The sequence below is a fragment of the Pituophis catenifer genome, unplaced genomic scaffold, assembly GCF_029215685.1.
Source record: "Pituophis catenifer annectens isolate HBS135680 unplaced genomic scaffold, rPitCat1.0.hap2 SCAF_2, whole genome shotgun sequence".
NCBI lineage: Eukaryota > Metazoa > Chordata > Lepidosauria > Squamata > Colubridae > Pituophis > Pituophis catenifer.
This window is the reverse complement of record NW_027256882.1, coordinates 20,776,011-20,788,707: the sequence shown is the minus strand read 5'-3', so window position 1 is coordinate 20,788,707 and position 12,697 is coordinate 20,776,011. Positions and strand designations below refer to the sequence as shown.

Here is a 12,697-nt window from a genome sequence, read left to right as displayed (position 1 = left end):
ATTTTAAAATGGTGCTCACAGAGCAAGGATTTCCCTTGGAATTCATTCAAAGCATTGTTTCCTTTGTTTTGAAGGCAAATCAAATGTCAAAATGTGATGTCCATAAACAGTTTCTGTCAGATGTAAATGCCTTATTCTCTAATGTGTAAATAATGTATATATGGAACATCAGGGGTTAACTTATTCTTTGGACTTTAATGTATTCATAATTTACCACTCCCATTCCTGGCTCCACCCCTTGTATATATAAGGAGCCATCCTCCCCATTTTCCTTGCTTCTATCTTGAATATTCAGCGAATATAGAATGCCTATTATGATTAAAGAGAAATATATTTAAATCTCTAACTTCTATTATCTTTATTGAGTCTGATCCTGAAAATATTGCAACAAGCTGGTAGCAGAGGATGGTTAATTGACTCAATAAGTAATTAAAAATGTTCAAGAAAGATAGGCCCAACACCAGGGCCTACAGCAAAGAAATAGAAACTGATCAAGAGATGATCAACGAATCCACTAATGCGATTTCGAGAGAATCCGAAGAATACACCACTGAAGAAGAAGAACTGATGAGTGAAAACAACGACCAGGAAGAAATTGAGATAGAAAATAACGAACTCAGGTCAGAGATATTAAAGATACTAAAAAACCAAAAGAATGATGAAAGCCTCATCGCGGACCTCCAGGAGATGCTGAGGAACAGCGGAGCAGCGAGAGAGAAAAACGTCATTAAAGAAAAACCCAAAGATCAAAAAACTGTGAGTGAAATGACTACTGAGAAAATAGTTGTAAAAAAGAAAAGATGTGACCTCGCGCGAAATTTTGAATGGCAGCCATCTTGGTTTCAACGAACTTCAAAAGAGAGTGAAGCAGAGCCAATCAAAACGCTCAGTTCAAAATTTCTGGCGCGAAAAACGCTATCAGACGAAGAAAGTGAAAAAGAAGTCTCAAACTCTTCAGATGAACCAAAATCAGAAAGTGAAGACGATTTAACAAAGTCTCAAGTAAAGTCAGCAATGAAAACGCTTTTTGCTGCTTTTGGGCCAAGATTGAAAATCTCCAAGACATCAACGAAGAAGCAAGAAATCAAACCGACAACTCAAGACCTGCACGCTCCCATCCTGACTTCGAAAACGACGACACCCGAGCCCAGAGAGCCATGCCGATTCCGTCCTACACCGCAGACAGAATCGAGTGCCAGCGCACACAAGAGAAAGAGAAGAACCGTCGCCATCACCAAAGCCCCAAAAACCGAGCCAGAGACCGACTCATCTGAAGAGGAGCGGATCGAGAGAGCTGAAATGGAGAGAACCTTCCACAACGGCGCCAAAGAAGAAATGAGCAACGCGCATGTGCAAAACTACGTAGACGGCCCCGAAAGACTTGAACTGGCCAGAGAACCGCGCAGACTCGTTACAAGCATCCCAATGCCGTTCTGTAATTTCCTGCACTTGAGAGACCACGGACTGCCTCAGGTTGTAAGTAATGGACAAAATAATGTGGGGAACTTACCCAGTGACTTCCCAAAACTTAGAGTTGATGGCATTAATTTACAAGAGTGGTACCAACAGCTTCAGGTTATTTTCATGAAAGAAAATTTACTATTCTTTATAACTAGTCCTCCAAGAAGACCTTGGACTTTAAAAATAGATTGTTTACATCATAGAGCATTTTTCATAATAATTTCTAGCGTGTCTCCTGCAATGTATTATAGCATCAAACCAAACCTAACTGTATCAGAAATAATTCAATGCATGTTTAATCTATTTCACAGCGATAGCGTAGCCACAACCACAAGAATGTCTAAGGATTTCTTTTCTTCTAGAGTGAAACCAGGGGTTTCTATAAGTGAGCATTTGATAAATCTAAACAAAATAAGAGCTGAGCTGCAATTGAGGGGGGAAGTGATTTCAGATCAAACAATGAAAAGTGTTATTATCAATTCACTTGATCCATCATGGGATAGCTTTATGTCACACTTAGATACCATTAATTTGGGATATTTATCAATAGAAAGTCTATCTAACAAATTGATAGCAGAAGACAATTCAAGAAAAAATCGTTCCAGTAACCAAACAGAACACAAATCTTTTAGGAAAGTAGTCTTTCAAGATAAATATAATGAGGCCTTTAGATGCCACAATTGTGGATCCAGGGAACACAGTAGAAGAGACTGTCCCAAAGTCCCAAGGGAGAGACATAGGCCAGAATATAGGAGCAAATACAATTACAGACAATCTTCCACAGATAGACACAAATATAGAAGTCCACCAAATTACAGAGAAAGTAGAGGGGGTAGAGAAAATTCAAAAGAGAGAAAATCTGGGTCACTAAATGGGCTAAATAAACAAGACAGCACCAGAACACAACAAGATGAGAACAATAATTGGCTTATTGATTCTGGTGCAACAAATCACACCACTAACAACAAAAGTATATTATCTTCATTTACAGAAGATAAGTTTGTGATAAAGGTAGCTAATCAAGAAAAGGTTCAAGTATTAGGCAGAGGAAATGTGACCTTGCCTGGTTTAGGGAAAATAGAGGGGGTATTATTAATCCCAGAAATACCTCACAACATACTGAGTGCTATAAAACTAAGCAGAGAATCTGACATCAATATAGTTTTCTCAAAGGGGAAAGCAACTATAGAAAAGAACAAAACAAATGTAGGTACTGTGATGATAAAAGGGGGTCTACCCTATCTGATAACCAAAGAAAGATGGTTACATAACATTGATTCAAATATGGAAGATTGTATTGAAGCAGATGATGAAAATGTCAATAACAGTGACAATGATGAATGTAAAATAACTCATGATAACAAAAATACACACAATGAGAAGAAACCAAAAATAGGTAAACCAATTCATGATGAGTGTGCTCACATCTTACATAGGAAGTTAGGACATGCAAGCTTTCCCGTAGTACAAAAAATGACTGAACACGCAGAAGGTGTCAAAATAAAAAATTGTGAAAATTATTTGGAATGCTCAGTATGTAAATCCACCAAACTAAAAACCAGTCCCAGACCAAAAAAATCTAACAGATCAACTAACAATATTTTTGATTTGGTACATATGGACTTAGTTGGTCCATTAACTCCATCAATTACCTATAGAAAACGTTACTTCCTAACAATAGTGGATGATTACAGTCGCTATGGTTTTGTTTACACATTAAAGCACAAGGATGAAACCTTTCAGAAATTTAAGGAATTCTACAAACGCATAGAAACACAGCATAATATCAGAATAAAACAAATTATGACAGATAGGGGATGTGAATTCATGTCTAAAGAATTCTCCCAATGGTTAAAGGATAGAGGGATGCTACATTTCACGTCCAATCCATTTTCTGCATTTCAAAATGGGATTGTAGAGAGAAAGAATTCCACACTACAAACCATGATTAGATGCACATTAGAGGATGCTGGTTTAGGCAAACAATTTTGGTCAGAAGCCTTACATTATTCAAATTACACTCAAAATAGAACATGGTCCAGTATTGTGAATAAGACACCATATGAGGTGATGTACAATAGAAAACCCAAATTAGCACACATGCACATATTTGGAGTTACTGCAGACGTACACATACCTAAACAATTGAGGAGAAAGGGAGAAAACGTATCCAGGAGATTAAGATTCATGGGATACGAAACTGGAACCAAAGGGTACAGATTCATTGATAGTAATAACAAATTTATAGTATCCAGAACAGCTGTGTTCCATGAGCAGGCCAATTGGTCTAAATTGCACCTTAATGAAATATTTCCTAATAAAAGCAAAGATAATATATCTTGCGAGGAAGGAACAACAGAAAATCAAAATATTAACAAAAGTAAGAACAAAACCAAAACTTGGACAAATAGTCAGCATAAAATAAAGACAGACACATTAACAAAAAAGGAAGCCAGATATTTGCATGACAACCATAGCAAACCTGAAAGAAATATTAGAAACAATAGAAACCAAATACCAAATAAATACAAAGATTACATAATGCATATGGATGGAGAACAAATAACACCTAATACATATGAGGAAGTATTGAAACTTCCCCGTGAAGAAAGAGAAAAATGGGAACTAGCTATGGAAAAAGAGATGGAAAGTTTACAAGAATTAAATGTATTCACACCTGCGATCGCACCTAAGGATAAAACAATTATAGGTACCAGGTGGATTTATAAAATTAAGAATTTGGAAGGAGGTAATACCTTATACAAGGCCAGACTAGTTGCACAAGGTTATGCACAAAAATATCCAGAAGACTATACTGACACTTATTCACCAACAGTGAGAACAGAGAGTGTCAAAACAGCTCTTGTAGTAGCATCTGCACTCAATCTGGACGTGTTTCAATATGACATACAGACTGCATACTTACACGCAAAATTAGATAAGGAAATATATGTAAGAGCACCACACAGTCAATACACTAATAAGAACGAAATTTGGTTATTAAATAAGAGTCTGTACGGATTGAAGCAATCTGGCAAAAGATGGTACGATTGCTTGGTAAAAGTACTTAAGACCATGGATTTCAACGCCACCACTGCTGATAACTGTTTCTTTGTAAAAAAGAGTAATGATCATATTGAATTTGTATTAATTTATGTGGATGATATTTTATATATTGGAAAGCATAAAGAGAGCAGGGAAATCTTTGTAAATAAGTTAAACGAACATTTCTCATTGAAATCACTAGGTAGAGTGAATAAATACCTTGGTGTACAAATTAACAAAACAAAAAGGGGATTCAAACTTACTCAGAAAGATAAAATTATTGAACTCCTAAACAAATGTAACTTAAATAATGCCAAAACATGTGACACACCTATGCAAACTGATTTTCTTAGAAACACTGATGAATCTTCCCCTGAGTTTAAAGACAACACATTTTACAGATCAGTTATAGGTTCACTCCTTTATATATCTAATTGGACTAGGCCAGATATTGCATTACCTCTCAATTTATTGTCAAGATATGTTAGCAAACCAACCTTGTATCATTGGGAAGCTGTCAAAAGAATTTTAAGATATCTGAAAAGTACATTAGATTTTTGTTTAATATTGGAACCAAATAATGACAAAGAACCAAAAATTACTTGTTATGCTGATGCAGATTGGGCTGGTGATACATCATGCAGAAAGAGTACCTCTGGTTATGTTTTTCTATTGAACGATTGTCCAGTTTACTGGTATACTGGTAAACAAGAACTGGTAGCCACTTCTACCACAGAAGCGGAATATGTTTGCTTGTCTAAAGCTGCAAATAACCTTGTATGGTTCAATGATTTGATCACAGATGTTTGGAAGAAACCTACTTTACCATTTATTATGCATGAAGACAATAAAGCGGCCATTGAAATATCTAGATCCGATGCAATTGGACAAAGGTCCAGGCATATTGATATAAAATTTAAGCACGTGAGACAACTATCTCAAGACGGATTCATCAAAGCAATACATTGTGATACTTCTGAACAATTAGCTGATATATTAACAAAACCCTTACCTTCTAAACAACACAAATATTTAACTTCTAAATTATATGTATTATATTGTCCTGAATCTGAATGTAACTGGTGTTGTATAACGAACCGGCATTTAGAGGGGGATTTGTCAGATGTAAATGCCTTATTCTCTAATGTGTAAATAATGTATATATGGAACATCAGGGGTTAACTTATTCTTTGGACTTTAATGTATTCATAATTTACCACTCCCATTCCTGGCTCCACCCCTTGTATATATAAGGAGCCATCCTCCCCATTTTCCTTGCTTCTATCTTGAATATTCAGCGAATATAGAATGCCTATTATGATTAAAGAGAAATATATTTAAATCTCTAACTTCTATTATCTTTATTGAGTCTGATCCTGAAAATATTGCAACAGTTTCATTCTTACATGAGACGCTTTGCCAAAAAATTCTTTATGTGCTCCTACACCAAAAATTCCTTTTCTGTGAAAATCTGGAGACGCTGCAGAGAAAGACAAGAACTGAAAGCTGTGCCTCCAAAGGCGAAGGATCAGGTCCTCTGCATAGACAATTATTTCATTTACAACACCATCTGGGCTGTGGCATGGGCCTTACATGCAGCCTATGTGTCCAGATCCAAGAGGAGAAAAGTGGGAGGTGATAAGCACTCAGAAACTCCACGGCTGAAAGCTTGGCAGGTATTTCTTCACACACACGCACACACACACACACACACACACACACACACACACAGAGTATATACACACATAGATATACACAGTACATGTGCATGCATGCATACATACCGTATTTCTCAGAGTATAAGACACACCTTAGTTTTTTTGGAGGGAAATAAGAAAAAGGTGGATTGGTGGGTGGATCGGCCTCCTGGAATACCCCCAATCAGCTGTTTCCAGAGGTGAATTTTAGCAACAGGTTCGTTGGTTGTGAGCTTCTGTGCCTTGCTTTTTTTTCTGCCTCTGAAACTTCTGAAACTCTGTTTCAGAAAAAAACTTTTTTTTCTGCCTCTGAAAGCCTCCGAAACAGAGCTTCAGAAAAAAAGGCTTTTTTTCTGAAGCTTCTTTCAGAGGCTTTTTTTCTGAAGGACTATCTGTACTCTGTTCAATCTCCTTTCTTTGGTATTGGTATGTAGATTAACCTCTTCCGATCTGTTGGTTATTGTGTCATTCTCCAGATTTGTTAACATAGTTTGGTTAGAACCTTTACTGATTCTTCTTTTGTTGCTTGCCATATTATTTTAGATAAAAGTCTTTCAGAGGCTTTTTTTCTGAAGCTTTGTTTCTGAGGCTTTTTTTCTGAAGCTTCTTTCAGAGGCTACTTTCAGCCTCTGAAATCTCCGTTTACGAGGCTGGGTGGGGCTACATTCGGAGTATAAGACACACCCAGATTTTTACCCTCTTTTTTGGGGAGAAAAAGGTGTGTCTTATACTCCAAAAAATATGGTACATACATACTTACATACATACATACATACATACATACATACATACATACATACATACTAGGTTACTGTTATGATTCAAATGTTGATAGATTATCTCCTGAATAGTGAAAGTGAAACTTTCATTTCTTTCTTATCAATTAAAGGGATCTTGAAACAGAAGTCTGGATATCCTGTATAAAGATTCCCATTTTCTCTTCCATTCCAGTTTCACCCCTTTCTTGAAAAATCTAAATTTTACAATAAATCCATAGATGGCGTGACACTGGATGAGAAGGGAGACCTCACAGCAGACCTGGACATTGTCAACTGGCTGCAGCACAACAGATCAATTACCAACGTGATGATGGGAAGCCTAGAAAAAAAGGGATCCCTGGTTTTTAAATTTATGGTCAACCCAAAGGGTATGACAGAGATGGACAAAATGAACAAGGTGGGAGAAATCTTCATTTTGGTCTTGGTGAATCTCTTACTAACAGAATTTCTTCCTTCAGACAGAAAATGGTTTTGAAAATCATCTGTAGGAGAGACAGCAAATTCTTTGGTTAGATATCAAGCTGTCTATGAGAAATATATACTCAGCCATTTATGGAAATTATTCACTAGTCTTCTGTGAAGGGAAGTACATTTCAACCAGGATAGGTTTGAGGTCATTTCCCCAAAGGACAAAAATATTAAACTTTACCTTGATTTTAACATATAAATTTAGAACCTAAACTAAAAATGGAAGGGTACAAAATTAATGTAGAAAGAAGAAGAAAAGGGAAGCAGCATGCAAGCAAGCACATTGTTGAGGTCTTTAAAGAGCCCTTGTGGCCCAGTGATTAGAATGCAGTATTGCAGGCTAATTCTGCCTATACCCATGAGTTTGATCCTGACCAGCTCAAGGTTGACTCAGACTTCCATCCTTCTGAGGTTGATAAAATGAGGACCCAGATTGTTGGGAGCAATATGCTGACTCTGTAAACTACTCACAGACTGCTGTAAAGCACAATGGAGCAGTATATAAGTGCTATTGCTTTCTACATGCTTCAAATTTAGCAAAACTAAGCCTTATACTAGGATCTTCAACCCATTTCTCTTTTGTCCTCATTGTGGAAATTTATTTATTTTATTTATTTATTTATTTTATTGAATTTCTATACCGCCCTACTCCCGAAGGACTCAGGGCGGTGCACAGCCATGAGATAAAACACATAGATATACAGAATTTAAAATCGAATAAAATGAATTAAATAAATTTGGCTGAATTAGTACCCATAATTTAAAATACCCATATTTTAAAATACATTAAAAATTTAAAATTTACACTTAAAAGGGAGAAGATTTAGGCGAGGCCTGCTTGATGAAATAAAAGCGTCTTCAGCTCGCGGCAGAAGGTGCGCAGATCCGGAATCCTCCGTATCTCTGGGGGGAGCTCATTCCAGATCGTCGGTGAAATAAAATCACAACTTATTTTCTGGATGCACCTCCTTTTTTTCAGATTCTTCCTTCTTCCAGGTGTGTGGAAAGCTGCCATCCTGGATTCATGAAGGTGGCTCAGGAAGGGAAGCCCATCTGCTGCTACGACTGTCTTCCCTGTACAGAAGGAACCATCTCCACCATGGAAGGTGGGTGGCACCAGAGAAAAAGGAAATATTTCTTATCTGGGAAGACCACATACCACATACCAACATATTCCACAAGGGCATTTTGATAGGATTTTTAGCAATTAATGTCTATCCAATATATATATATTTATTTTTTCCTAGTGAATAATAAGATATGGCCTTAAAGGTTAATTTGGGATCAGAATAGAATAACAGAATTGGAAGGGACCTTGGAGGTCTTCTGGTCCAACTCACTGCTTAGGCAGAAAACCTTACACCACTTCAGAGAAATGGTTATCCAACATCATCTTAAAAACATCCAGTGTTGGAGCATCCACAACTTCTGGAGACAAGTTGTTCCACTGATTAATTGTTCTAACTGTCAGGAAATTTCTCCTAAGTTGCTTCTCTCCTTGATTAGTTTCCACCCATTGCTTCTTGTCCTACCCTCAAGGTGCTTTGGAGAATAGCTTGACTCCCTCTTGTTTGTGGCAGCCCCTGAGATATTGGAACACTGCTATCATGTCTCCCCTAGTCCTTCTTTTCATTAAACTAGACATGCCCAGTTCCTGCAACCGTTCTTCATATGTTTTAGCCTCCAGTCCCCTAATCATCTTTGTTGCTCTTCTCTACACTCTTTCTAGAGTCTCAACATCTTTTTTACATCGTGGCGACCATAACTGAATGCAGTATTCCAAGTGTGGAATACTTGGAAAAAAAAAGATATTGAACAATAATGGGTTATTATTATATGGGAACTCCCTCTCTTATCTTTCATTTTCACCATACCTTTCATGTTCTAAATTTATATTTGCCCCATTTCCCTTAAAAGTGGGATATTCAAGGGCATAATGACATGGATTGTTGCCTGAAAGTTGAGTGAAGAGTTGTGCATAAGGAAACTTTGAGTTAAGGCTGAGCTTTCTTACCCTAGTGGGATGATGCTCTACTAAACGTTAGAAAGAGAAGTGCTTGAGGAAATCCTGAAGTCATCCTGCATTCATCCTGAAGGTGACTTCCATCATACTTTTCAAGGGCTACTGTGCCAAATGAAGTGCTTAGAAGCCTTTTATCAGCATGTCATTCCATTCTAAGCTACAGTATGTTTCCATTTTGACTCACGTATTTCAGTGTGGCAGGGATCACCTTCCCCTCCCCAATCCTTTGCACTTGCCCTTCATGGCTCTGTCCTTAGAGTTCAGATTCATACAGTTGATGGTCAAAATAGTGTGGACTGGACTGGACTGGACTGGACTGGACTGGACTGGACTGGACTAGAATAGAATAGAATAGAATAGAATAGAATAGAATAGAATAGAATAGAATAGAATAGGAAACAGGAAAAGGTTACTGAAAGCTAAGTTGATAAGCAGCAGACAAGGAAAGGAATGTAAATCAAAACAGAGTCACTTGGAAAGAAATCTTCCCCTGGATGTTTCAGCTCCAACAGGAGCAAATTGGTCAAAATTCTGTCTGAAGTTCAAAGAGCCAACGCTCAAATTCCTAAGGTCAAAGTTTCTGGGTCTTTTACCCAAACAGGGTTCACAGGAATCACAGACCAGAGATGGAGATCAGATTGTTTTTTCCAAGGAAAAACATGGCTGCCTCTTAAATCAACCTACAGCCAACAAACTTTAATTAAGATAGTTAATCCTTCTTTTGCAAGAAGCCTCACTGAATGTCTTTGTTCTGTTATCTGCTCTAATCAGTTGAAGGGTTTGGCGTCCATACCTCATTAACTGACTGCTTCAGCTTTTTTTTTAAAGGTGCCTATATTTGATTATACTCAGATGATTCCTGGTTTTGTGCCTGCTAAGGCTGACATGTCACTCATTCAGTGTCAGAATTAGAGTCTGGAGCCATGACATGCTGTTTTTTTCCAGATGCTTGATTGCATGCCAGGTATAGTGGTAGTGTTGTTCTCTCTGGTTCTACAATAAAATGAGAAAGTCTGTCTCTTCTATGTTTCTCTTGGGTACCTTAGTCCAGTGGTCCCCAACCTTTTTATCGCCGCGGCCCGCTGAGCGCGCGCAGGGGTGGGGGCACGGCCCAGGAGCTTTTGCGCACGGCCCATTGCGCACGGCCCAGGAGCCTTTGCGCTGCAGCGTTCATGTCCCCCGGCCACTGCGCGGCCCGGTGCCAGGTACTCCACGGCCCGGCACCGGTCCGCGGACCGGGGGTTGGGGACCACTGCCTTAGTCCATTGATATGCTACTGAAAATCTGAAGTCTTTTTTTTAAACAGATGCACTATTGGCAGCTTCCTAGCTTGCTTGTTGCCTTCTAGATGGAGTTAATAGAAGTGTCAGGGTTCCAAGTAACACACCCAACGGAATCAAAACTCCAAGGCAGGCATATTCCTCAAAGTATAGATTTATTAGGCATGTCAAATTGGCACATCTGGGGAAACCTAACTCTAAATCCCCCTCCCTGGATTTCCCCCTAGTTTAAAAGTTTTCCTTCCCCTGCCCATGCATTTTTTTTTAATTTGATTTATATGCTGCCCTTCTCCGGAGACTCAGGGCGGCTTACAATGCATTAAGCAACAGCCTTCATACTTTTGTATATTTATACAAAGTCAGCTTATTGCCCCCACAAACTGGGTCCTCATTTAACCTACCTTAGAAAGGATGGAAGGCTGAGTCAACCTTGAGCCTGGTAAGATTCGAACCTGTAGTAATTGCAGGCAGCTGTGTTAATAACAGGGTGCTTTAAACCACTGTACTACCAAGGCTACCAATTCATCACACAGTCCAATCAGGTCACAGTCCAAGAGTCAGTTGGTCTCAGATCCCACCTCCTGGTACCTGGTGGGAAAGTCCTTGGTTCTCAGAGGAAAGAATTTTATTTTGGCTGCAATCCCCTAGCTATCTCTACCTCCCCCTTCCTGTTCCCACAGCTTGACTCATCTCCACTGTGGCAGCCCTGAAGGGCCAGGGGAAAATGATTCCAGGGCTGACAGGAGGGAGCATACATTTTTGGAAGGATTTTCTCATCATTCTTCAAAATGAATGCCCAGAGGGAAGCAACTGTTCCTTACTATGGAGGCATGAGTGAGAGGGGCAAAAAAGTAGAGGAAACTACAAAAAGGGATAATCACAGACCAGACAGTACAATTGCAGCTCCAGGATTAAATCTGGAAATGCATTTTTAAAAACAGCCTTCATCAACAAATTGTCTATACATGGTAGACAAAAGGCTGGTTTAATCACAGAAATAGATGTCCTTTCAGACCAACCAGACTTGGAAAGAACCATTGAGGACATGTCCAATCTTTTCTCATTTCAGGAAGCCCAATTAAGCTTCCTCAACAACAGGTAGCCAAGACAACATCTGAAGAGAGGATTTTAGCATTATACAAAAGGACAAGCTTTAAAGTAGATGTTACTCTTGCCTTTTTTCAGACACAGAAGAATGCAGGAAATGTCCAGCAGATCAACATCCAAACAACAACCGAACTCAATGTATCCCTAAAATTAAGACTTTCCTATCCTATCAAGAAAAATTGGGGTTCATCCTGATTTCAATTGCCCTGTTTCTGTCTTTAATCACATGCTTTGTCTTGGGAACCTTCATTAAATTCCAAGAAACTCCCATAGTCAAAGCCAACAATTGGGACCTCTCTTATATCCTTCTTGTTTGTCTCCTGCTTTCCTTCTTCACCCCCTTCTTGTTCATTGGTCAGCCAAGGAGAGTCACCTGCCTTCTTCGACAAATGGCCTTCAGCATCATCTTCTCTGCTGCCATTTCTACTGTCTTGGCCAAAACCATCACAGTGGTGTTGGCCTTCTGGGCCACAAAACCAGGGAGTAAAGTGCAGAATTTCCTGGGAAAGATTTTTGCCAACTCCATTATCCTTTCTTGCTCTGGTCCCCAAATTGTTGTCTGCAGCATCTGGTTGGGCAGTTCTCCCCCATTCCTTGAGTCCGACATGTCCTCACAATCTGCAGAGATCATCCTGCAATGTAATGAAGGCTCTGTTGCCATGTTCTACCTTGCCCTTGGCTACATGGGCTTCCTGGCTCTCATCTGCTTCACGGTGGCTTTCCTGGCCAGGAATCTTCCTGGGGCCTTCAATGAAGCCAAGCTGATCACCTTCAGTATGCTGGTCTTCTGCAGTGTCTGGGTGTCCTTTTTGCCCACCTACCTGAGCACCAAAGGGA

The 12,697-nt window shown here is 39.0% G+C and overlaps 1 protein-coding gene across 1 annotated transcript in view; it reads right to left on the bottom strand.

The window, feature by feature from the left end:
- LOC139309986 (vomeronasal type-2 receptor 26-like) overlaps positions 1-12,467 on the bottom strand; it is a 39,562-nt gene extending 27,095 nt beyond the window's left edge. The window contains exon 1 of the mRNA XM_070934169.1: positions 12,234-12,467. Within this exon, the coding sequence (XP_070790270.1) occupies positions 12,234-12,467 (234 nt within the window). The remainder of the gene's footprint in view (positions 1-12,233) is intronic.
- Positions 12,468-12,697: the final 230 nt, after the last annotated feature.